The sequence below is a fragment of the Panthera uncia genome, assembly GCF_023721935.1.
Source record: "Panthera uncia isolate 11264 chromosome A1 unlocalized genomic scaffold, Puncia_PCG_1.0 HiC_scaffold_17, whole genome shotgun sequence".
NCBI lineage: Eukaryota > Metazoa > Chordata > Mammalia > Carnivora > Felidae > Panthera > Panthera uncia.
Window position 1 is genome coordinate 11,083,618 of NW_026057577.1, and position 26,896 is coordinate 11,110,513.

The following is a 26,896-nucleotide window of genomic DNA, read 5'->3' on the forward strand; positions in this document are numbered from 1 at the left end:
ATCCCCCACCCCCGCCCACCCTTCAAAGCTGTGACAATCGAAAGTCTCCAAAAATTGTCAAATGTCCAGGAGAGAGTCAGCAAAAGCACCTCCAGTTGAGAATCACTGCTTTTAGCTGGTCTGAATAGTGAGTGGATTTTCTGAGCATCTCCTTAAGTTATTTGTTTGTTTTTAGGGGCACCTCGGTGGTTCGGTCTGTTAAGCATGGGTCTCTTGATCTCAGCTCAGGTCCTGATCTCAGGGTCATGAATTCAAGCCCCGCCTTGGGGTTTGGTGCTGGTCGTGACGCCTACTTGAAAAAAAAAAAAAAAAAAGAATTTTGTTAGAATTTTTAGTGAATGTATTCCTGGCAAATGGTCTATTTCCCAGAACTATTCTTTCCCTGAAGTGTCAGAAATTTCATGTAATAATATTCTCCAGTTTTTAAGTAATTGACATAAGCATGACTCAGCTAGTGTGTTATTTAGCAACTTTTGAGTGACATGAACGATTTCTCAGAATCATTTGGTGCCATTTTATTACTTTGAGTCTGTGTGGTGGCCAATTTCTATTTGTTTAATGACAAACTGAGGGGAGGAACACCTCTAATATGAATTTGAAGTAACTCAGTTAATGACTCCTTTTATCTCTTTAACATTTCCTTGGGAGTCTGGAATCCTTCAAGAAATTGTCCTGTGGGTGGTGAGGACAATTATTAGCTCTACATCTGGGACACCCCACTAGCTCAGTAGCGCACAGTTCCAACAGAAGGAGCTGTTTCTCCCTCAGCTCTACCCAGGACCTTCTGGAAGGTGGCCACCCCACCATTATTTTCAAATATGATCGTTTAGGGGCGCCTGGGTGGCTCAGTCAGTTAAGTGTCCGACTTCGGCTCAGGTCATGAGCTCACAGTCTGTGAGTTAGAGCCCCGCCTCCGGCTCTGTGCTGACCTCTCAGAGCCTGGAGCCTGTTTCAGATTCTGTGTCTCCCTCTCTCTGACCCTCCCCCATTCATGCTCTGTCTCTCTCTCAAAAATAAATAAACGTTAAAAAAAATTAAAAAAAATATGATCATTTCATTGCTGAAGAAAGCAGGTCAAACCTGTAATCAGGACACGGGTCTGTCTACAGATTACAGCACAACCATCTGTGTGAGCTTGGTGTCGAAGTTTCCTTCTTCCGCCCTGTCCCGTTCCGGAAGTTTATTTTTAACGTGATTAATTTCATTGGGAAGGTCAATTTGCCAGGGGAATCACCTTGGTTTACCCCACCTCTGAACTCAGGTGGAGGGGTTTCCTCCTTGGATGGGACCTAGCAGGAGCGTGAAGACTGTTTTCTGGCAGAGATGGAAAATTTCTCTGAGTTCTGAAAGTCTGAAGATGGGATGCGCTCAAGTAAATCTTCAGCCAGCAAGAGAATTTTTAACCACCCTCTCGCCTCCCCCAGTGCCTCCGGAGTACGCGCAACCCCATTCGCAATGCACGCGAGCGCGTGCTTGCAGACTCGGAGCTCCGCTCCCAGGCCGGGGAACTCTCCCTGCAGCACGGGCTAAATAGCAAACAGATGCCCAGCAAGCCAAAGATCTCACCGACTGGGGCACCGCCTGGGACACGGGTCCCGCCCCGGCAGTTTCCGAGTGGAAAGGCTGGCCGCACTACTATGGCTTGAAACGGACCGGTTTGGAAATCAGAACGTCCCCTTTCCCATGGACGACCCCTCTCCACCTCGCAGCCCCGGAGGAACTCCCCTTGCCTTTCGGTCGGCCCCTCCTCCAGCCCCGCCTCGCCAGCTCGGAAAGGCTCGGGGACTCCTGGCCTTGTCTCCATCTTCGCACTCTCTGCCTGGGCAGCGTGAGTCCGGAGCGTATTCAGGAGGCGAATGTAGGGCCAACGGTTTGGCTCCGGGAGTTAGTTCTGATGGCGTGGATGTCCTTCTGAGGGTCATTTCAGAGTGCGTCTCTAAAAGTTCTGATCCTTAAGCCCCTCACCCAACCCCTAGCCCTCGCTTCCCCAGCTGGTGGCCAGCAGGTGTGCTGTCCGCAGACCGTCCGGCAGTCAAGGAGCAGCGTGGGCCCTGCACTTGTCTCTTTTCCGACAACACCTGAGACCGCACTGGGGCGCATCTAACAAATCCCATGAATCCAAACATCCTCGTCGGAAGTGTCTAAGTTCGAGTGTGGTCCGACCGTCCCTTTCGCGCGTCGACTCTGGAAGCCTCTTGTGCGAGGTCTTTTCCCTTGGACCCAAAGGGGCGCGTGCTGCGGTGCGCGGGATCCGCCTCTTCCCCAGGCTCCGGCGGGGCGGGGGTGGGTGGGCAGGGACCTGGATCTGATTAGCTGGGAGGGGGAAGCCGTGGTCCCAACCGTTCGCTCCTGTCTCCTCAGCTCCTCGCGGAGGAGGAGGCGGGACGGTACAGAGAAGAAGAGCGAAGGGGGTCCCATCACTGAGCACCCGGGCCACGATTTGAGCCGCCGAGGTCTCCCGGCTGTCGCCCGGCCCTCGCCCCGGCCCCTGCCATGGGGCCCCCTTCCAGCTCTGGCTTCTACGTGAGCCGCGCGGTAGCCCTGCTGCTGGCCGCGCTGGCCGCCGCGCTCCTGCTGGCGCTGGCGGTGCTCGCCGCCCTGTACGGCCGCTGCGCGCGCGTCCAGCCGTCCGACCTCCATCACAGCGGGGTCCCGGACGCCGCGTCCTCGCCGCGCGGCACGCAGGAGGAGCAGCTGCCCACCTGGCCGCCCCGCCCCACTCGTGAACCGGCGGGTACGGCCACCCCGGGCCACTGGCGACCCCCGGGCCCCTGGGACCAGCTGCGCCTGCCGCCCTGGCTCGTGCCGCTGCACTATGAGCTGGAGCTGTGGCCCCGGCTGCGTCCGAACGAGTTCCAGTCTCCGACGTTGAGCTTCACCGGCCGCGTGAACATCACCGTGCGCTGCACCGCGGCCACCGCGCGGCTGCTGCTGCACAGCCTCTTCCTGGACTGCGAGAGCGCCGAGGTGCGGGGTCCTCTGTCCTCTGGCCCCCGAGACGGCGCGGTGGGTCGCGTGCCCGTGGACGACGTGTGGTTCGCTTTCGACATGCAGTATATGGTCCTGGAGCTCGGCGCGACCCTGCAGCCCGGGAGCCGGTATGAGCTGCATCTCAGTTTCTCGGGCCTGGTGTACCGGGACCTCAGGGAGGGGCTCTTCTTCAGCATCTACACGGACCAAGGCGAGCGCAGGTAAGGACAGGCGGGCCCCGGTCCCCCGCTCTAGCTGGGAGTCCCGCTGCTACCTGCGTCCCAGTGCGCGTCTCCTGCGCTTCCCCGCAAAGCCCCCACCCCTCGCGACGCTTGCTTGCAGAGCCAAAAGGCGAGCGCCTCCACCCCCCGCTGCCCTGCAGAGACCCTGCTTGTCATAAAGCCTCTCGGACCGTGGTCCTGCCTCTGGCCAGTTTTCAGCCCCATCCCTGCCCGTCCAGTTTGTTTCTGTCCTTGCTTTTCTAAGGTCGCTACTACCCTAGAGGTTGATCGAAGGCTTCAGAAAGCCCCGCTTCTGCTCTAACCCCGGAGGGCTTGTTTCACCACAGGGGGCAAATAAATCCCTTGCTATTCAGTTTGGTCCTCGGGCCGGCGGTCGCTGTAATATCTGGGAGCTCGTCCGAAATGCAGATCTCCCCCCGCCCCACCTCGATCAAAGGGATCAGACTCTGCGTTTTAACGAGACCACCGGGGGGATTTCTGGGGGTTAGAGGTGGAGAAGCCTGGGGCTGCCGCACCCACACGCTCGCCGAAGTTCCCTCCCCCAGCGCCCCTCCGCGCTCAGCTCCCTACTCTGCCTTTCCCCTGGGCGCTCCGTAGATGCTACTCTTGCAACAGGCAGACTCACGTCGGTGCTCTTCTCATTTTTTATTTCTTTTGCTGAGGGTTCTCCCAAATTTAAGAATCCCCTTTAATTCATCCCCCCCCACCCCCTGCCTGGGGAAGGCGTCTTGTTTTGCGGATGAGCAGCAGCACCCCCACCCCTCCCAAGCTTTTTGAACAGCTCTCGGGACGCTGCTTCCGCTGGGCGTGGGGGTGGGGGTGGGGGGAGTACTAACAGCGGTGACAAGAGACCTCCCCTCTGAGTTTGCAAGCTCACGCCGCTTACATGTGTTCTCTTTACACTCATTTGGGATAATGTCTTCCACACGGAATGTTTCCAGCGCAAGAATTGCCTCTTCCACGCCCTGAGATCACGCTACTGAACTCAGGAGAGCGCTGGGGAAATCGTTTCTGCGGAAGACACCAGAAAGGTCTTTCTCTAGGCTGGCGAGCTTCTTCACTCACGCACTGGTGGGGCATTTGCGGTTTACACAACTGCATGTACTTTGCCTTTTATTATTAGAGAAAATGTTCTCAGATGTTCTCTGGGGGAGAGGAACCTAGTAAATTACCCCCTAAATCATCTCCTGCCCTGTTTTCAAAACGCCAGGGGTTTTAAAATAAGTTTAATAAGCTGCCTTAGCGGATGTGTAATCTGTAACTTTTGTTTTTAAGGACTGTATGCTTGGTTTGTTTGTTTGTTTGTTTTCTTTCAAAAATGCACCAGTGCTTGAAAAAGAGTTTTGGAAACTTTCTCATTGGGATGATGTGTCACAGGACTTACGGACACCAGAAACCTTTTAAAGTGACTGTATGTGTATTTCAGAATGCAAGATTTTTAGAGGAAACACACACACACACACAAGGGACCACTGCACATACACCTGACAGTATTTTCTGCTGTCAGCCAGTAAATCTTCATCTGCTAACCCATCTTTTCCTTTTTCCTAATAAGGCCACCGCCTGGATGAACTGCCCTAGAAATATGGGAAACGAAAGGCCCCTTTCCATCTTTCCATCGTGTGGCCAACTTGAGTGGTAACTAGAAACCATATTTTGAGAACATGAAAATTCAAACAAGCAGAAATCCTAATCAAGTCCCACAGATGTTCGTAGACCGATGTAGAGTTCCAAAACTGTGGCATCTTGAAGGGGCTGTTGCTCAGGAGTTGTTCTCCTGGGTCTCTGCTTTGCAAACCGCAAGGGAAAGCAAACGGCCAGTGGAGCAGTAAGCCAAGGTCGCAAAGAACTTGGACAAAATGATGACTTATGGTGAAGCAGATTTTGGAAGCCCGGCAGGCCCGAGTCTGAGCTGTGTGCCTTGAGTCGGTCTCTTCATGTCTCTGAGCTCATTGCCTCATTCACGGAATGGAGCTGAGTGTCAGCTTTTAGGGCGTTGTGAGAATTAATGAGAGAGAGGTCGGTGCCAGGCACACAGTCCATGCAGTGGCAGCTACTGTCGTTAGCTCACAGTGTAACTGTTAGGGGCAGCTTCTTGTCACCTAAGCTAGAAACCTGCCACGTTCTGGGTAGATCTGAGTCGAAGAAGAAGAGGGCCCCCACCTGGGGCACAAACTGCCTAATCCCAGCTGGGGTTTCTAATCCCAGCTGCCAGTGGTTGAACATGTTTGCCTCTCTTGTTTGGTGACCCCGTATCACAGTCTGGACAGGCTGAAGCCTTTAAATAATTTTACTACTCAACACTAAGGGAAGAGAAAAAGAAAACCCTTCCAGAAAGTGCAAAGAGCATCGCCGTCTCACACTTCTAAGGCTTGGGTGAAGATTTTCTGGCTTAAGAGGTTGCTGGGGAAGCTTCTCTGCCTTTCTGCACGTGGCAGGTGCCATCCCATGTCTGCATGTAGGAGCCATCCACCGAGTGCCTTAGATGTGTGCTTCTGTGTGTGAGTGTGTGGTGCTCTCCTCATTCCATGTGCCAAACGTTGAGAGCAAACTCCAAATGTTAATGTTCCTTGAAGCGGTGTTTCCCAGACTTGATTCTCTGGCATGTCGCTACCCAAGGTTTTGCCCTATTCACACACCTCTGGCCATATTTTTTTGCTTAAAAAAATCGCTCAGTTTAAACAAAAATAATAAGTAGATTCATTAAAAAGCAACGCTACATTATTATCATAAGTCAGAAACCATTTGGAATTTATAGTCATGCAACTGACCAATACAATGAAAAACAATGTCACTGAGTTCTCCCTGCTTTTATTGTCTGCTGAAGAATCCGATGCCTCTGAATCCACGGGCTGCTCTCTCTTTCTTAAAAAGGGAAATTGGAACTAGGTGTTCAAGAGAAATAATACCAAACCAAGGTTTTTCTTTTGATCTTACCAGAATGATTCATAAAATTTGAAAAAGACTGACATTCTCGTGTGTGAGTCAGATCTCTATAATAGTGTGTGAGGGTTACCCCAAATCCTTGCCCATCTACACGTGAGGAAATCCTGAATTAGAGCAGTGGTTCACAAACTTTTAAAGTATATTAGAGGGGCGCCCAGGTGGCTCAGTTGGTTGAGTGTTGGACTTTGGCTCAGGTCATGATCTCGAAGTTCATGAGTTCAAGCCCCGCGTTGGGCTCTGTGCTGACAGCTCAGAGCCTGGAGCCTGCTTCCGATTCTGTGTCTCCCTGTCTCTCTGCCCCATCCCCCTCTTGTACTCTGTCTCTCTCTCAAAATAAATAAACATTAAAAAAAATTATAAGAATAAAGCATATTTAAAAAATAAATAAAGTATATTAGAGTCACCAGAGGAGTTTATGAAACAGAGTCCTGGGGCACACCTTCAGAAATTCCAGATCCGTACACATGTTCAGAGCAACATTAGTCAAAACGGCCACCAGGTGGAAGCAATGCATGCCCATCAATGGATGGATGGATGAACAAAAGGCGGTATATACGTAAAAGGGAGTATTATTCCACCTTAAAAAGGAAGGAGATTCTGACCTATGCTACAGCATAGATGAACCTTGAGGGCATTGTATAAGTGCCTAGAGTAGTTAAATTCAGAGACGGAAAGTAGAATGTAGGTTGCTAGGAGCTGGCAGGGGCAGGGAGAAGTTGTTACATGGGGACATTTTGGTTGTTTCCAGGTTTGCCTATTACAAACAAAGCTTCCATGAGCAATTTTGTATACGTTTTTGGACAAACACAAGTTTTCATCTTTCTGGAATCAACACCCAGATTCCGCGATTGGTGGGTCATACTGTTGTTTCACATGTAGTTTTCAAGAAACTGCTAACTTGCTTCCCAAAGTGTACCATTTACATTCCCACCAACAATGTATGAATGATAGTTTCTCTGCCGCTTAGCCACCATTTGCTTTTACCACTGTTTTTATTTTTTATTTTAGCTGTCATGATGAGTATGTAGTGATACCTCATTGTGGTTTTAATTTGCATTTCCCCAACGGCTCATGATATTCAGCTTTTTCTCATGCTTACTTGGCATCTGTATATCACCTTTGATGAAATGTCTCCTCATGTCTTTTGCCCATTTTCTAATTGAATTGTTTGTTTGTTTACTTTTGAGTTCTGAGAGTTCTTTATACATTCTAGATCTGAGTCTGTTGTGAGATATGTGGTTTACAAATGGGTTCTCCTGGTCTGTAGCTTGTTTTTTTCATCTTAATAAGGTCTTCCAGGAACACCTGGCTGACTCAGTTATAAAAGGATGCAACTCTTTGTTTATTCTTGAGAGAGAGAGCACTCGAGCAGAGGAGGAGCAGACGGAGGGGAACACAGGATCCGAAGTAGGCTCTGTGCTGACAGCAGAGAACTCATGAACTGTGAGATCATGACCTGGGCCCAAGTCAAACACTTAGTCAACTGAGCCACCTACGTGCCCCTAAAAAAGGATGCAACTCTTAATCTCGGGGCCGTGAGCCCCATGTTGGATGTAGAGATTACTTAAATAAATAAAACTTTAAAATAATAGTAATGATAATAATCATCTCCAGGGAGCAAAAATTTTTCATTAAATGAAGTCCGATTTATCAGTTATTTCTTTATTTCTTTATTATTATTTTTTTCCGATTTATCAATTGTTTAAATAGACCAGGCTTTTGTATCATGGCTAAGGATGCTTTCTTAAAAAGGCTTTTGTTTTAGAGCAATTTTAGGTTTACAACAAAATTGGAGGTACGGAGATTTCCCATATAGCCCCTGCACCTACACCTACATGGCCTCCCCCATTATCAATACCACCCACCAGAATGATATATTTTTTTTAACCAAAGGTGAAGCTATATTGGCATACCATAATCACCCAGAGTCCATAGTTTACCGTAGGGTTCACTCTTGCTGTCATGCATTTATCTGTTTGGACAAGTGTGTAATGACATATATCGTTATAATATCATACAGAGTACTTTAACTGACCTAAAAATTCTCTGTTATCTGCCTGTTCATCCCTTGCCCCCATCACTGATCTTCTTGTCTTCATCATATTGCCTTTTCTAGAATGTCTTATATTTGGAATCATATTATGCAATATGCATTTGAGATTCCTTCATGTCTCTTCATGTCTTGATAGTTCATTTCTTTTCAGCACTGAATAATATTCTATTGTCTGGGTATACCATTGTTTATTTATGCATTCACCTACTGAAAACTATCTTCGTTGCTTCAGGTTTTGGTGATTCTGAAAAAGTTGCTCTCAACTCTTTGTGCAGATTCTTGTGTAGACAAAAACTTTCGGGTGATTTTCTTTAGTTAAATACCAATGAGCATAATTGCTGAGTCATATGATAAGACTGTGCTTAGTTGTACAAGAAGCCACGAAACTGTCTTTCAAAGTGGCTGCACCGTTTTATGTTCCCACCAACAATGGATGAGAGTGCTTGTTACTCCATATCCTCACCAGCATTTGGTGGTGTCAGCGTTCTGGATTTTGGCCATTCTGATAAGTCGATAGTGGTATCTCGTTGTTGTTTTAATTTGCATTTCCCTGATGACGTATGATGTGGAGCACCTTTTAATGTGCTTATTTGTCATGTGTATAATTTCTTCGGTGAGTTGTTTGTTGGGGTTTTGGCCCATTTTTAAATTGAGTTGTTTGTTTTCTTATTGTGTGTTGTAAGAGTTCTTTGCATATTTTAGGTAACCATCCTTTATCAGATATGTCTTTTGCAAATATATTCTCCTGGTCTGTGGCTTGTCTTCTCATTCTCTTTATATGTCTTTTGCAGAGCAGAAGTTTTTAATTAAAATTTTTTATTATGTTTATTTATTTATTTTGAGAGAGAGAGAGAGAGAGAGAGAACCCAAGTGGGGGAGGGCCGAGAGAAGGAAAGACAAAATCCCAGGCAGACACTGCACCACCAGTGCAGAGCCTGATGCAGGGCTCAAACCCACAAACCGTGAGATCGTGACCTGAGCAGAGATCAAGAGCTTAACTGACTGTGTTACCTGGGCACCCCAGAAGTCTTTAATTTTAAAGAAATCCCCCTTATCCATTATTTCTGTCATGGATCATGTCTTTAGTGTAGTATCTAAAAAGACATCAGCATACTCAAGGTCATATAGGTTTTCTCCTGTGTTACCTTGTAGGAGTTTTGTGTTTTTGCATTTACATTTTAAAGTGGCCCATTGTGAGTTAATTTGACCCTTTATGAGCTTAATTTTTGTGAAGGGTGTAAGGTTTTGTGTCTACATTCAATTTTTTTGCATGTGAATGTCTAGTATTCCAGAAACATTTGTTGAAGAGACTGTCACTGCTCCATTGCATTGCCTTTGCTCCTTTGTCAAAGATCAGTTGGCTGTATTTGGGTTTATTTCTGGGCTATTCTTCATTGATCCATTTGTCTGTTCTTTCAGCAATATCACACTCTAGATTACCGTAGCTTTCTGGTAAGTCTTAAAGTCAGATAGTGTCAATCTTCCAACATTGTTCTTCTCCTTCAATATTGTGTTGGCTATTCCGGGTCTTTTACCTCTCCATATAAATTTTAGAATTGGCTTATTGATATTCACAAGTTTAGCTTGCTAGGATTTTCGTTGTGATTGCATTGAATCTATAGACTAATTTGGTAAGAACTGACATCTTGATAATATGAGTCATCCTATCTATGAACATGGAATCTTTCCCCATTTATTTAGTTCTTTTTAAAATTTCATTCTTCAAAGCTTTCTATTTTTCCTTGTATAGATCTTGCATATATTTTGTTAGATACCTAAGTATTTCATTTTTTGGGGGAGTACTAATATAAATGGCATTCTGTTTTTAATTTCAAATTTCACTTAATTGTTGGCAGGTAGGAAAGCAATTGGCTTTTGTGTATTAGTCTTGTATACTGCAACCTTGCTATAATTGCTTATGAGTTTCAGGAGTTTCTTTGTCAATTCTTTTGGAGTTTCTACATAGACAGTCATGTCATCTATGACTAAAGACTGTTTTGTTTCTTCCCTCCCAATCTATATACCATTTATTTCTTTTTCCCAACTTACTGCATTAGTAAGGACTTCCAGCACAATGATGAAGAATGGTAAGAGGGCACATCCTTGCCTTGTACTTGACCTGAATGGGAAAGCCTTCAGCTCTCACCAGTAAGTGTGAAGTTAGCTGTAGATTTTTTGCAATCTTTAATTCAGGATGAGTAAGTTCCCTTCTGTTCCCATTTTACTGAGAGTGTTTTTTTTTTTAAACCATGAATGGATGTTGGATTTTGGCAAATGCTTGTCCTGCATCTATTAATCAGATCATGTGATTTTTTTTCTTATTTACTCTCTTGATATGATAGATTACACTAATTATTTTTCAAATGTTGAACCAGTCTTGTATACCTGAGATAAATCCCACTTGGTTGTGGTATACAATTCTTTTTATACATTGTTGTATTCAATTTGCTAATATTTTGTTGAGAATTTTTGCATCTGTGTTCATGAGAGATGTTGGTCAATAATTTTCATTTTTTGTAATGTGTTTGTTTTGATATTGGGGTAATGCTGTCCTCACAGGATGTGTTAGGAAGTATTTGCTTCTATCCTCTGAAAGAAATTGTAGATAATTGTTATCATTTCTTCCTTAAATATTTGGTAGAATTCACCAGTGAACCCATCTGGGCCTGGTGCTTTCTTTTTTGGAAGGTTATTAATTATTGATTCAATTTTTAAAATAGATATAGGCTTATTCAGATTGTGTCTTCCTATGTGTTTTGGAAGATTATGTCTTTTAGGGAATTGGTCCATTTCATCTAGGTTACCAAATCTATGAACATAGAGCTGTTCATAGTACTTATTATCCTTTTAATGTTCATGGGATCTGTACGGATGTCTCCCTTTTCATTTCTGATCTTGGTTTTTTTTTAATGTTTACTTATTTTTGAGAGAGAGAGACAGAGTGTGAGCAGGGGAGGAGCAGGGTGGGGGGGGGGGAGACACAAAATCCAAAGCAAACTCCAGGCTCTGAGGTGTCAGCACAACACAGGGCTCAAACCACGAACCATGAGATCATGGCCTGAGCCAGAGTTGGATGTTTAATGGACTGAGCCACCCAGGCACCACTCTGATTTTGGTATTAATATAGTTGAATTAATATTTATCATGTGCATTATTGTTTTTTTTAATTGCCATTGCTCTTTGCTCCTATTTTTGTCTTCTACTCCTATTCTCCCTTTCTTTACTATGTTCAATCTGCCAGTCCATGAACATAGTATGTATGTACATTGTTTAGATCTTTGATTTATTTCATAAGCATTTTATTGTTTTCACCATACAAGTCCTATACTCTACCCATGGGTAGAGTGCTTTGGGTTTCCTAATCCAAGGTCAAATTGGGCAATTCAAACCGTATCTAACCCCTAAGCACTTAATTTTATTTGAACAATTGTAAATGGTATTGTATTTTTAATTTGAGTCTTCATATGATTGTTGCTACTCTCTAGAAATACTGAATTTTGTATGTTTGTTTTGATATCCTATGACTTGCTCATCTCACTTACTAGGTCTAGGAATTTTTTTTTGTAGATTCCTTGGGCTATTATACACAAAGATTTGAGAAGTATTCATGTATCAGTCTGTGTATGAATTCTTTGTGTGAATTCCTTTTTTTTTTCAGTAAATAACTAGTGGAGTGGATGACTGGAAAATACAGTAGGTAGGTGTTTAATTTCTTAAAAAATTATAAAATTATTTTCCAAATATTTTTACTATTTTACATTTTCATCAATACTATAGGAGAATTCTAGTTGTTTATCTTCATCAACACTTGGTATTGCCAGCAGACTTTCTCATTTTAGCCATTCGAATAGGTGACTCTCACTGCAGTTTTAATTTGTATTTCCCTAATAACTAATAATGTGCATCATTTCCTGTACTTATTTGTCATCCACGTATCTTAGCAAAATGTCTGTTAAAATCTTTTGTCCATTTTTGTTGTTTTGTTATTGTTGAATTTTTAAAGGGTCTTTTCTCAAACATATAATTTGCAAATATTTTCTCAGTCTGTGGTTTGTGTTTTTATTTTCTTAATAGCATCTTTGAAAGCAAAAGTTTTCCATCTTGATAAAGTCCAATTTGTCATTTTTTTTCTTTTATGTATCAGCCTTTTAGCATTGTATCTAAAAAAGCATTGTCTACACAAAGTTCACAAAAAATTTCTCCTATGCCTTTTATTACAAGTTGCATAGTTTTAGGTTTTGTAGTTACACCTATGATCCATTTTGAGGTAATTTTTAAAAATGTTTATTTTTGAGAGAGAGAGAGAGAGAGAGAGAGAGCACAAGTGGAGGCCAGAAAGAGAGAGGGGAACAGAGGGTCTGAAGTAGACTCTGTGCTGACAGCAAGAGGGCCAATGCAGGGCTTGAACCCACGAGCCATGAGATCATGACCTGAGCCAGAGTTGGACACTTAACTGACTGAGCACTCAGGCACCCCTGAGTTAGTTTTGGTATATGATATGAGATATGGATTGAAGGTCATTTTTAAATTTTTTGCATACAGATATTGAATGGTTTTGATACGATTTGCCGAAGAGTCTACTGTTTCTTCTTTGAATTGTCTCTATACCTTGTAAAACATCAATTGTCCATATGTAGGAGGGTGTATTTTTGAATTTCCTCTTCTACTTCATTGGTTTATTTGTATATCTTTATGCCAATTCCACAGTGTCTTGATTGCTAAAGCTTTATAATAAATCTTGAAACCTGATAATATTTATCACCAACTTTGTTTTCTTTTTAAAAGTTGTTTAGGCTATTCTAGATCCTTTGTGTTTTCATATGAATTTTAGAATTAGCTTGTCATTTTCTACCAACAAAAACATCTGCTGAAATCTTGGTTGAGATTGTGCTGAATCTATAAAGCAATGGGGGAGAATTCAAATTTTAAAATATTGAGTCTTCTAACCCATGAATATGATATATCTCCCTATTTATTTGTGGTCCTCTTCAATGTCCCTTGGCAAGGTTTTATAGCTTTAACTGTACATATCTCGCACATGCCTTATCAAATTTTCCCTATTTTATATTTTAAACATATTATAAATGGTATTTAAAAAAATTCCAATTTCCAATTGTTTGTTGTTAGTTAATTTTTGTGTATTGATTTTCTATGCTGTCACCTTACTAAACTCACTTCTTAGCTTTAGCAGCTTTTTTGTTAATTCCTGTTTTGACTTTGTTAAATTAACATGTTACATAGCCTTGGGGTGTTAGATAGTGAGCCAAGGTTCAACGAAAGACCGCAAAGGAATTGAAATGGAGAAGTTTATTCCTAGGCTCTGGAGGAAGTACTTGGCACACCATGAGGGGTCACATGGGGAGATCAAGGCAAGGTATAGGTAGAACAACAGGAGCTGGGGCACCTGCCTTTATTAGGGTTCATGGCCAGAGTGCTTTGGGGTTCTTAGTCCATGGCCAGATTGTGTAATTCAACTGAAAAAGAGTGAGGTTTTGTTAAGCTTTGCAGGGATGGCCCTGCAGGTGGGGAAGGCTTTATCACAAGGTATATCAGGAGTCACATCAGGAGCTTGTATTTACCTGTGACTCTGCAGGCTGTTGTCTAGAGCATGTACTTGTATGAGGCTAATGTCAGGTTAAGGCCCCTAAAGGCTGCTTGGCCAAACAATATGGATGCCAAAGCAGCAATACCATGGAGTAGCTTAGCTAAACTGAGAATTCCATTAAATTTTCTGTATCAGTGATTATATAGTCTTGAATAAAGAGAGTTTTACTTTTTGGTTACTTTAAGTGCCTTTTATGTCTTTCCCTTGCTTTACTTCCATGGTTAGAGCCTCAATACAATGTTGGATAAAAGTAGTTAAGTACAGATATCCTTGTTTTGTTCCTTATCATAAGCTGAAAGCATTCAGTCTTGCACTGCTAAGTATGAATTTTTCCTGTAGTTTTTCTTCTTTCTCTTCTTCTTCCACCTCCTCTTCCCCTTCTCCTTCTCCTTCTCCTCTTCCTTCTTAATCGTCTTCTCTTTATAGATTCCCTATATCAGATTGAGGAAGTTCCCTTCTGTTTCTAGTTTTCTGAGAGTTTTTATCAGATTGGGTGCCAGGTTTTGTCAAATGCTTTATCTGCATCTATTGAGATGATCATATGGTTCTTCTTTTTTTAGCCTGTTAATATGGCAAATTACATTACTTGATTTTCTAATGATAAATTAACATTGCATTTGCAAGATATATACTACTTGGTTGTGATGTATTATCCTTTTTATATTTTGTTGCATTTGATTTACTAAAATTTTGGTTTTAATTTTTGCATCCCTGTTCATGGGGTTTCTTTTTCTTTGCCTTGTTTTGGTATCAGAGTAACGCTGCCTTCAAAGAATACATTTAGAAGTTTCTTTGATTTTGGGGGAAGAATTTATATGGAATTGGCATTGATTATTGCTTAAATTTTTGGTTGAATTTCACTAATGAAGACACCTGGGCCTCAAGGGTTTTTTTGTTTGTTTGTTTTTGTGGGATGGTTTTAAACTACAAATTAAATTTTTTTAATGAATAGAGGGCTATTCAGGTTATCTATTTCCTCATAAGCAAGCTTTGGTCGTTTGGGTCTTTCAAGGAATTTGCCCATTTAGTCAAAGTTGTCAAATTTAAGTATAATTAATGTTCAAAATATTCCCTTATTATTTTAATATCTGTAGAATCTGTAGTGATGTCACTTCTCTCACCCCTGACATTGGTCATTTGTGTCTTCTCTCTTTTGGGAGCTGGTTGTGAAATCACCTCTGCTACTTACTAGTTGTCTAACCAGTGGCATATACTACGGGGTGTTCAGCTTTTTGTAAGGTAAAAGTCTCTTCCACTTCCAATGTCTCTTCCACTTTTGACAGACAGTAAGTTTGATCAGTGTGCCTTGAGATTTATCTACTTTGTTAATCTGTTTCAATGATTTTCTCTACTGTTTTTTTGTTTTTCACTGCAATGCTTTATGTATTATTCTTTATTATTTCCTTTCTTCTTCTTACTTTGGGCTTCCTTTCCTTTTCTTTTTCTATTTTCTTAAGGTGGGTGCAAGGTAAGTGATTTAAGGTATTTTTTTCTTCTCTAACATAAATATTTAGTGCTATAAAATTTCTAGTAACTACTGCATTAGTGGCATGCCACAAATATTGTCATGTTGCTTTTAAAATTTTCATCCAGTTCCACATACTTTGCAATTTCCCTTTTGATTTCTTCTTTGAACCATGGGTTATGTAGAACTGTGCTATTTAGTTTCCAAATATTTGGGCATTTTCTCATTTTTTATTGCGTGCCTGACATTTCAAAGTTTATGTTGCTCAATGCCACATTTTGTTACATTGCTTTAATGAATGCTGGTCTTTTTTGGATAGGTGTACAAGTTATTTGGTGACCTTGATCCTTGTTTGATCCCCCATGTCTTGTGTTTAAGTTCTTTGAGAATGGATCTAAAGTCATCTAAAGTCACTAAAGGGGCACATAGGTGGATCAGTTGGTTAAGCATCTGACTCTTGATTTTGGCTCAGGTCATGATCTCATGGCTTGTGGGTTCAAGCCCCATGTTGGGGTCCATGCTGGCAGTTGGAGCCTGCTTGGGATTCTCTCTCTCCCTCTCTCTCTCTCTCTGCTCCTCCCCGACTTTCACTCCCCCCCCCACCAAGATAAATAAATAAATTAAAAAAAAATTAAAGTTGCTTTTACTCCAAGGCTACTTTAGTTCACTGCTCAGGCATTACCTTCCTGGTCTCTGTTGAAAATCCATTTATTCTAGCAATTTCTGTACTCTGGCTTGTGGGAATTGGAATAATTCCTAGCATTGTGTGAGCTCCAGGAATTGTTCACCTTTCCTCTCCATGGTAGCTGTTCTTTCTTTGCTTGACCTCTTAAAGTACAGGTTAATATTTGACCAAAGGCTCGGGGTGAGGAGGGGTTATGTGGACTCTGTGCAGATTTCTGGATTTCTGCCCTGAAGATTCTAGCTATCTAGGTCTCCCTGAGCATCAGTCATAGCCTCCTCAATTCAACGAGACCACTGCACTCTGTTTTTGTTCCCTTTCCTTGTGCTGCAGTTGAGAAATTACATCCAGGTAGGCGAGGTGATTATGGAGTTCACATCTTTTGTTTCTCTTCTCTTGGAAATCACAGTCCAGTGCTTCCTGTTACCTAATGTCTGAAAACAGTTGTTTCATATATTTCATCAGAGTTTTTAGTTGTTTTCAACAGAAGGCTAATTCTAGCCTGTGGTACTACAGAAGTCTCATCACCTCTAGATTTGGTAATGTTATTAAGTATAAAGTTAATCCTCAGTTCTTCCTCATGATATCTTGGTCTGCTCATAGTTTCTATTACATGGTGTTCTACAAAGCACCTAAAAGGATCCCAGGAGAGGGAGCTAGCTGGAAAGGACCCCAGGTTGGGAAGCTGGAGCCTTCGTTCCGGTACTACCCCCGACCCCTGCCACTTACTAGTTGTCTAACCAGTTATATAAATTCCCCGGGGTGCCAGCTTCCACATCTATAAATCGAGATGGGACTTTCCAAGGTCTCTTTCACTTTGGAAATTCAGTGAAAGAAAGAATTTGTAATCCCATTGTTGTTCAAAGTGTCCTTTAAGAATACTCGTTGCATTTCCAATCATGCCATGTCCTGTATAAATATAAGGTAGAACAGGGAGGTATTCAGGGGAATGAGAGTAGGAAAATTAAGAGATGAGGGCAGCTCACTAGTGTGAAATGGCTGGAGAAAATTAGGATTTTTATCTGGGACCTGTTAAGGGGAGAACCGCGTGATTAAAATCCATCAGCATGTGCAGGTGTAGAAAGAATGAACAAAGAACTGGAAAAGACATCCTTCCAGTTGCTGTTTATGCTAGGAAATCTGGCACCAGCCTCAGAGAATGACACACAAGAGAGAAATTTGAGCAATATTAGGAAAGAATTTAGAAGTATCCAAACAAGGTCAGTGAACTCAAATACCGAGCACATGATCTCACTGGTGTCACAGATAAAAGAGGTCATTTCGTTATCCTATAGAGGTGTTGAGCCCACATGTCTCACGAGGCCCAGCTGTCTTCTCTGGGAGATGGTTTTGCTCATCCAAGATTCAGATCCTGTATCTTTTGCAAGCAAGTGTAACCAGCCTATCGAAAAGGCACACCTCCCAGTTCAGCAACTGTGTTTCTCCCACTGTGCTTTTACAATTTAGTCTCAGAGATCATCTTTCCTGCTCCTGCTTAAATACTCTAACAGCCCCATAATTTATGCTCATTCTTAGGTGACAGATGAGCTACATTCCCTAAGTCACAAACACTGTCCAGATACAAAAATTTGAGCGTCCAGTCCTGTGTCAAAGCTTTTGAAAGCTTTGAACTGAGTTAGCTGTTAAATCTCCCTTTCTCTCCCTCCACCCTCCCTCCCTCAAGCTTGGGTGGGCTTTCGGGTTAGAAGCCTGCAGTCGGTCAGGGGTAGTGGTGCTTCCTTCCCTTTCTCCACCTCAGGGTTCTAGCCCCCCCCCCCACCCGCCTTTATCTTGAGAGCTGCTTCTACACCCCGACCAGATCCGGTGGGTCTGGGGGAGACATGGAGAGGTGACACGTAGGGCAGTTCTCACCTGAGCCAGCACTCTTGCTGTTTGTCCTGACTCTGGCCTAGCACATACCTTTTTCCCTTGAGATGTCATTTTCTCACTGTTTCCCTTTCTACTACAATGTTCTTGACCCTGCAGAATGCTGCCTCTAGTTCTCCATTCTGGTGGTCACTAGTGACCCCTTCCTCAGCCCCTAGACACGGAGGAGTGCATCTCCAAGCTCTTCTAGTTTCATGCAGGTGGGCCCTGTTGGACAGAACCCAAGTCAGTCCCCGTCCTGGCTCAGTCCGAGTCTCAGGGCCCACAGCTGTTCCAAGGAACACTCCTAATCCCTGGCTTGGGGCTCACGTGGGTCCCAAGGCAAGAGTATTCTTCTGGTTCCACCTCCAACGCCTTTCCTTTTGCCTTTTACATTCCCACTGGTGGGAATTCAACTCCGACCGGGGTCAGTTTCGGCTTTCCCAGCAGTAAGCTGGGTACCAGGCTCTGAGTCTCTCTGCTTCTGCTCTCTGAGGGATCTTCTCCCCCATGGCTCACCCCAGTTAGGGGGTTTCCTTCCTCCCAGCACCCTGAGATCAAGAAGCTTGGCTAACCCGCACCACCTCCTCCCCCCCACCTAGAAATCTCTCCTCTCATCTCTGGCCTCCGTTGCCTGACCTTCCTTCCATGTGTTTTTGGTGGAGCCCAGAGGCCCCAGAAGGGCCCCAGGTCCTCAAGGCCGTCTACTCCGAAAACTTTCATAAGGTGGTTTGGCACCTCTCTCTGGGATTGCACGTCTATTGTGTTTTGTTGCCTGGTGGAAACTTCAGCTTTAAGATCCTATGACACAAGTAATAAACAAACATGATTCATGGGCCAATCCTTGAACCACAGTCCAGTGGTGTAATATGTGTCTTTACTAAAACATTTTGATTTCTGAGGGTGTTGTTGTGTAAAAACAACTTGGGGAGACGAGCTTTCCGGTCTTATTTAACCCTTGACCAGTTATGTCATGTAGCACTTGTTAGCTAGAGCTGTAGGCAGAGTTCATACAATGACTTGGAATGAATGAGTGGATATTTTTTATATGGCAGTAGATGGATCCCAAAGGATATCATGTGGTCTTGACCCCTAAGCCCTCTTCTAGCACAAGAAAGTGGTGAGCCCATGATTCCCTGGCCACACAAGAGGGCAGGAGAGTGGCTTTGCAATACTGAGCCGCTACGGGACAAATTGTCCCAAATTAACTCCCTCACCAACTGACCGCGCTAAACCCAGACTTGTCAGGCACCATAATAGCATGTTTCGGCGAGGTTTGAAGGGAGCAGAGGGTGGATGGTTCTATTTTCTGAGGTCAAGATATCTTTACAGGGTTGCTTGAATCCAAAGCAGAGAGAGAGAGAGAGAAGGGAAATAAATACCAGTGTTGAGTTCCCAGATGTGGCATAACCAGATCGTGTGTGTTGCTGGCTGGCCCTGACCTTTGCAGTTAGGACTGCGAGCCAGAAGGGCTGTGTGTTGTAGGGACTTTTTTCCCTTTTTGTTTGTTTGTATAAAACCAGGGAGGGAAATAGTTGAGTAAAATCCAAGAGTCTCTTCTATTTCACCTCTCAAGAGGCCTGAATCATGGAATAGGAAGGCACTTGCTTGCTATTTGCTTAAAGTGGTGACTCTCTGAGCTGATGTCTCTTAGCCTTTTTGAACCTGTAGCCCCCTTTGAGAAGGTTAAAACTTTCCCACTTCCTTGAAGAGTCTGATTTTCTCTCTTGACCTTGCAGCTTCCTTGAGAGGCCTATGATTTGTGAGGTCATGGCAGTGGAGATGTTACCAAGCTTTATGTTTTATAGTTTCTATTACAAAAACAATAGGCATGTGGTGGCTTTCCAGATGGATAAGCATGTTTTATAAAATTGGCTGTGCTTTTTCACTCTACATTATACTTTTTCAGGCTAATTTATTACCATTAGTACAAAATGGCCTACAATTCCAGGGGGGTCACAGGCCTCATGGAGGCCAGGCATGAACTTCCAAGGGGGCTGTTTCTCCCAATCCTAGATGACTCAGTCATGGTCACCTCAGGGGCTCCTTTTTCAATTCTGTTGGATGTCTTTATCCCTGTTAGAATCCATTTTGGGGGGCACCTCAGTAACTTAGTTTGTTAGGTGTCCCAGCTCTTGGTTTCTGCTCAGGTCATGATCTCATGGTTCGTGAGATCAAGCACGATATCAGGCTCTGCACTGACAGCATGGATTCTCTCTCTCTGACCCTACACCACTCATGCTCGCTCTCTCTCTCAAAATAAATTAATTAATATTAAAATTTTTTTAATGTTTATTTTTGAGAGTGAGCTCAAGTGAGAGAAGGGCAGAGAGAGAGGGAAACACAGAATCTGAAGCAGGCTCCGGACTCTGAGCTGTCAGCACAGAGCCCCATGGGGAGCCCGAATTCACGAACCACAAGATCATAACCTGAGCTGAAGTCAGACGCTTAACCAACTGAGCCACCCAGGCGCCCCATCTCCTTGAATTCTATAGTTCATCTACGTGGAGAGCAGTTTGTGAGGTTGCAAGGAATATAGCAGAATTCAGAGGTGGTTTGTTGATACATTCAGCTAGTAATAATGTGAAAGCTCAAACAGCAATAAAAGGTTGGTAGTGCCATTGCTTTCTGGATGGGGAAACTGAGGCTCGGCAGGAATGTGGGACCTGTCCAGGATTACTCAGCTAGCAGGAGATGGAACAGAGTCCTGCAGACAAAGTGGCTGGTATCAGAGTTCACAGGCCACCTTCCAGTCCATGCAAGCAAGAGCAACACACAGTGGGAAGCTGCAAGTAGGGAAGGCTTGTTGAAAATTACACTTTTGTCACGGTGAGGTGATGAACACATCCAGTTAGCTGACTGTGGGTGGCTTTTGAACGTGCTGATCGTTGCCTGTGAATTTTCATGTGAGTAGAGGCCTTATCGTGGTAGAGGAGGGATCCCAGAGGTGGGTGGTGGTGACGGAGGGACCATACTCTCTTGTGGCACCCTGTTGAATTCCCCTGTTACTTATCTAAGAGCTGGGCCTGAAGTAAGAGTAAATGCATCAGGGACACTAAGTCTCAGGGTCTTAGGAGAAAAAAAAGAATTAGCATCCACAGTTGTCCTCCCAAAACAGGTTCCCAAGTCTCTAAGTCTGTCTTTCTTTCAGAAAGAGAGAGAGAGAGTGAGCTAGGAGGGGAGGGGCAGGGAGAGAGGGAGACAGAGGATCTGAAGAGGGCTCCATGCTGACAGCAGAGAGACCAGTGTGGGTCTCGAACTTGTGCACTGTGAGATCATGACCTAAGCCAAAGGCAGACGCTTAATTGAATGAGCCGCTCGGGAACCCCCTACCCCCACCCCAAACCCCACCCCCACCCCAGGTGACTGAGTCTTAGTGATTCCACAGGTTTATTCTGAGGAGAGTTGTTAGCTAGGCCCCATGTCCTGTCAGACTTAGGCCCCATTGACACAGAATGAACCTGACCATCTCCTCATTTGCTCAGGACACTCTTGACCCTAAACTATTCTCCATAAATCACCAGTGCACTGTGAGATAATGCCACTTTTTAAAAAATTTTCCATGGAGATGGGGGGAAGGAGCAGAAGGGATTTGATAAATCTACCCACCTGGAAACAAAAATTATCTTTTCCACTTGACACGTACCTGTATTGTTTACCCCCAAGAGGGTGCAAAATAAAACATTTTCTAAGTTTTCAACCCAGAAGAACAGGTGAGAAAAAGATAAAAATGTGGACATTCTTGGGGTGCGTGGGTGGCTCAGTCACTTAAGCATCTGACTTCAGCTCAGGTCATGGTCTCACGGTTCGTGAATTTGAGCCCCACATCAGGCTCTGCACTCACAGTGTGGAGCCTGCCTGGGATTCTCTCTCCTTCTCTCTCTCTCTCTCTCTCTCTCTCTCTCTCTGCCCTTCCCCAATTCGAGCTTTCTCTCTCTCTCTTAAAATAAATAAATAAACTTTAAGAAAATGTTTAAAAAAATGCATTCTTCAGCAGACACTGCTTACACTTTGGTGGAAGATGAAAGGAATAGTCCGTTCCCCAAAAAGAAATCCTAGTTTAAAAAAATACTTGGTTCTCAAAAGCCTGCCATTGCACATTTGCTATATTTGTTCCTATTTTGTTTGCAGAAGGTTTTAAAGGCATATGATGTAATGAAGTAAATAGTATTTTGTGGTTGAAAATTAAATAGGTCTTTTGTATTTTAGGTCTTACAAGAATTGCAAGGTGCGGTGAGCCTTGGGAGTGTGTGTTTTAACTGGAAGGCAGTGCGGAAGATGAGGGGAAATGTTCTAGCTCCTTCCTGAATATAATTACAAGCCATCATCCCTCAATATTTTTGTGTGTGTGTCCACTAACTTGAAATAAAAATAAATAGGGTTTTTCCCCCCCAAATGTGTTACAGGGCCCTGTTAGCATCTCAGATGGAGCCAACATTTGCCAGGAGCGTTTTTCCTTGTTTTGATGAGCCAGCTCTAAAGGCAACCTTTAATATTACAATTATTCATCATCCAAGCTATGGGGCCCTTTCCAATATGCCAAAGCTAGGTAAGTAAGATTTCCTGTCATGATATGTGTGAATATGTTAATTACAATAGTGTGCATATATATGGACCTACAGATATATGTGTATACTCGCACATACATATATATTTAACTCTTTAATAGCTTTTATAGCAAGGGCTTTTCTAGGCCGTGTGTTGGTAGCATATTATAATTAGGGAGAGCAGTCACATGGGGTACGTATCAGCACCCACATTTTAGAGATGGCAAGTCCTGATTCTTTTTGCACAGGAATCTGGGGACACCATTTCGTTCTACTTTGGTAGCCTGTCTGCCCACTAGTTTGGGCTTCAACATTGATCGTTAGTGATAAGCTCGAGGACTTAGGCTGAATCTGGTACACAGATGTGTTTCATTTGGCTCGCGTGATTTTTTTTTCCTTCTGATTGAACTTTTAAAAATCCAGAGATTTCTCATAAACATCAAGATTTTTACTCCCTTGTAAACTTAGAAGATCTAACAACGCAGGGCCTGCAGCTCCTTTGTGACAGCAATAGTTACAGCTCACGAGAGACTGTCCCCTGCAGACGCCTCCCCCCCAGACTTGCCATGGTCCCCACCACTGCCCTGTTAATGTTTGCCAGCCTGATTCACATCAAATACCTGCCCTCGGCTTGGAAGGCCCAGCTTGCCTCTACTGAAGATCTTGCTGAAACCTAGCAATGGCAAAATTATCCTTCTATGACCTGTCATAGGCTCTAGATTAAGCATCATGAGAGGTGGCCTGGTCAATGAAACAGTAGAAGTAGATGGAAAAGATGAGAGATGGGTGGTGGGCGTCACTTGAGGTGCCCATGGATTAGGTCCTCAGTCAAGACCGTGTTATTCAAGATACTGATTCGGAGCAAAGAGGCTGTCCTTAGACCTTCCTAATGCGGTTTGTTTTTAAATGTCTATTTATTTATTTTGAGAGAGAGAGAGAGACAGAGAGCACAAGTGGGGCAAGGGCAGAGAGAGAGAGAAGAGAATCCCAAGCAGGCTCCACCCTATCAGCGCAGAGCCAGATGTAGTGCTCGATCTCACTAACCATGAGATCGTGACTTGAGATGAAATCAAGAGTCAGATGCTTAACCTACTGAGCCACCCAGGTGCCCATTGTTTGTTTTTAATTGAAGTACAGTTGACTACAAGATTACATTGGTTGCAGGTGTATACCATAGTGATTCAACAATTATGTAATATTATTGCAATGCTCACCATACAAAGTTAGGACTTTTATTTTTTTAATCTTTATTTATTTTTGAGAGAGAGAGAGAGAGAGAGAGAAACACACATTCAGGGGAGGGGTGGGGTGGGGGAGACACAGAGTCTAAAACAGGCTCCAGGCTCTGAGCTGTCAGCACAGAGCCCGACGCAGGGCTTGAACTCACAGACCGTGAGATCATGACCTGAGCCCAAGTCGGACGCTCAACCGACTGAGCCACCCAGGCGCCCCTAAAGTTAGGACTGTTAATGACAGACTTCTCCATGCTGTACATTCTTTCCCCATGGAATTGGTTTTGTAACCTAGAAGTTTGTAGCTCTTAATCTCCTTTACCCATTTTGCTCATCTCCCTAGCCCCCTCCCCATTGGCAACCACCATTTTATTCTCTGTATTCCTGAGTCTGTGCTTTTTTGTTGTTGTTGTTCATGTGTTTTGCCTTTTAAATTTCACACGTCAGTGAAATTGTATGGTGTTTGTCTTTCCCTGACTTATTTCACTTAATATGGTTTTGACAGGCTTAGGGGTGCAGAAATCCACACTGCTAGAATATGGGTGACAGTCAACTCCACACATTGTTTCAAAGGTAGCTATTACTGCTTAGGTTTAACAGTGATTTGGACTAAAACCAATTTCCGTAGGTCAGTCTGAAAAAAGAGACGTGAATGGAAGCGTGTGGACTGTTACCACCTTTTCCACCACTCCCCACATGCCAACTTATTTAGTCGCGTTGGCCATATGTGACTATGACCACGTCAGCAGAACTGAAAGGGGCCAAGAGGTGAGTGAGGAAGATTCTGCAGGTAAGGGTGCCTTCATACTGGCCACAGGTGGTTCATCCATTCTCTCTGCATCCAGGGGTTATGCCTACATTTCCCATCGTCACCTCCTGGTGGCCCCTCTGACTTTTTCCAAGCCCTGTTGAAACCCTTAGGGTGGCTTTGCAGATGGGATGCCACCATTCTCCCTTTTGGCTCTGTGGAAAGGCTGCACTCAAGGTAGGTTCTGGGCCCCCTCTTCCTGGGCTGTTGGCACCTTTCAGAACACAGGGGAGCTGCCAAACTAGCACCTCGAAGCTCAGGTTTACCTGTTGTGTAGCCGATACCATTCATGAAGCGGGGGTGATAATCCAAGTGTCTGGCAGTCTGGGCACCAACCGACCAGAAGGGACACCAGCTGGGAACAACTGTTATGGCAGACAGAGTGCCTGCAGGATGGATACCTGTAGGTAGGTATGGCCCCATCGAAAAGGAGCCCCGCTGGATTCCTCAACTCTGAGACACCCGGCACCTCCCCACAGTTGTACGAAGTGGGCGCTTTGTCCTGAAATACCCAGTCTTCACCCAGTTACAGCCTCATCACATAATAATCCTCTCGGAATGGGGCACCTGGGTGGCTCAGTCGGGTACACGTCTGACTCTTGATCTCAGCCCAGGTCGCGATCTCACGGTTCGTGTGTTCGAGCCCCACGCTGGGCTCCGTGCTGGCAGCGCGGAGCCTGCTTGGGATCCTCTCTCTCTCTCCCCCCCCACCGCCTCTCTCTGCCCCCCCCCAACATAAATAAATAAATAAACTTCAAAAAATAATAATTCTTTAGGAAAATGTCAGGGCTGCTGTGACAAGTACTTTACATGCTGGTTCACTGCCCCTTCTGCAGTGTGGAGGGAAGGCCGATTCTGTAGGCTGGGATCTTGCTTGCCAGATGGACTTCACAGAGCTGAGGAAAATCAGGCCCCCACAGTCCCATCTGAGACTCTCTCCTGGGCCCGCCCCAGATCTCCCAGGCTTGTCCCGCTGACTTGTGGAGATAACGAAGCTGTGCATGAGCCAAGTCTGTCGCCAGGGGGAGAATCACCCAGAGCTGCTCCTCTGGAGGACGCATTAATAACAACATGTTAGACGGAGACCACAGCTTATCTTCCTCAACTGTTGGCTCCAGCCTGAAGAATCACTGGTAGATCCTTGATATCCACAGATGGAACACAGGCCACGCCGAACACAGCCAGAAATTGTGGGCACGACTTAGTGTGTTAATCTCTCTTAATGTTTATTTTTTAAAAAAAAAAGGTTTTTTTTTAACGTTTATTTATTTTTGAGACAGAGAGAGGCAGAGCATGAACGGGGGAGGGTCAGAGAGAGGGAGACACAGAATCCGAAACAGGCTCCGGGGTCTGAGCTGTCAGCACAGAGCCTGACGCAGGGCTCGAACTCACGGACCGCGAGATCGTGACCTGAGCCGAAGTCGGACGCTTAACCGACCGAGCCACCCAGGCGCCCCAATGTTTATTTATTTTTGAGAGAGAGAGAGAGAGACAGACAGACAGACAGTGTGAGCAGGGGAGGAGTAGAGAGAGACAGAGACACAGAATTCGAAACAGGCTCCAGGCTCTGAGCTGTCAGCACAGAGCCCGACGCGGGGCTCGAACTCACAGACCGCGAGATCATGACCTGAGCCAAAGTCGGCCGCTTAACCGACAGAGCCACCCAGGCGCCCCTGTTGTTGTTTTTTGAGAGAGAGAGAGAGAGAGAGAGAGAGAGAGAGAGAGAGAGAGAGAGAGAGAGAGGCAGAGTGTGAGTGGGGGAGGGTCAGAGAGAGAGGGAGACACAGAATCCGAAACAGGCTCCAGGCTCTGAGCTGTCAGCACGGAGCCTGACGCGGGGCTTGAACTCACAGACCGCAAGATCGTGACCTGAGCCGAAGTCGGACGCTTAACCGACCAAGCCACCCAGGCGCCCCAATGTTTATTTATTTTTGAGAGAGAGAGAGAGAGAGAGAGACAGACAGACAGACAGATAGACAGTGTGAGCAGGGGAGGAGTAGAGAGAGACAGAGACACAGAATCTGAAACAGGCTCCAGGCTCTGAGCTGTCAGCACAGAGCCCGACACGGGGCTCAAACTCACAAACCGTGAGATTGTGACCTGAGCCGAAGTCGGACGCCTAACCAAGAGAGCCACCCAGGAGCCCCCTTGGGCACTATTTAGAAGCGCGTGCTTTGTGCCTGGCATGAAGGAGCCGAGCCCCGGAGCTCACGAGTGACCCGAGGTGGTGTGTCAGTATCCACATCTCAAGTGGCTTGCCCATCTCAATGCTGCCATACTGCAACCACGTCTTACAAAAGGGACAGGTCTGTTTCTTGGTGAAGGACAGCCCTGAAAAGAAAACCAGCTGCCGTTGGAAGCAGAGAGGAAATGGAACATGCCTGAGGAGGTCATGTTCTTAGCCAGAAAATTGAAATTTGGGATGAATTTATCAGCGGAATGCTGCATTTGGCGATGGCTCAGCTCTGCAAAGGGAAGGA

The 26,896-nt window shown here is 44.6% G+C and overlaps 1 protein-coding gene across 1 annotated transcript in view; it reads left to right on the plus strand.

Moving 5' to 3' along the window:
- Positions 1-2,059: 2,059 nt before the first annotated feature.
- LVRN (laeverin) overlaps positions 2,060-26,896 on the plus strand; it is a 78,828-nt gene continuing 53,991 nt past the window's right edge. Inside the window, exons 1-3 of the mRNA XM_049649067.1 lie at positions 2,060-3,191; positions 22,236-22,378; positions 24,237-24,376. Coding sequence (XP_049505024.1) covers positions 2,494-3,191; positions 22,236-22,378; positions 24,237-24,376 — 981 coding nt within the window. The 5' untranslated portion in view covers positions 2,060-2,493. The remainder of the gene's footprint in view (positions 3,192-22,235; positions 22,379-24,236; positions 24,377-26,896) is intronic.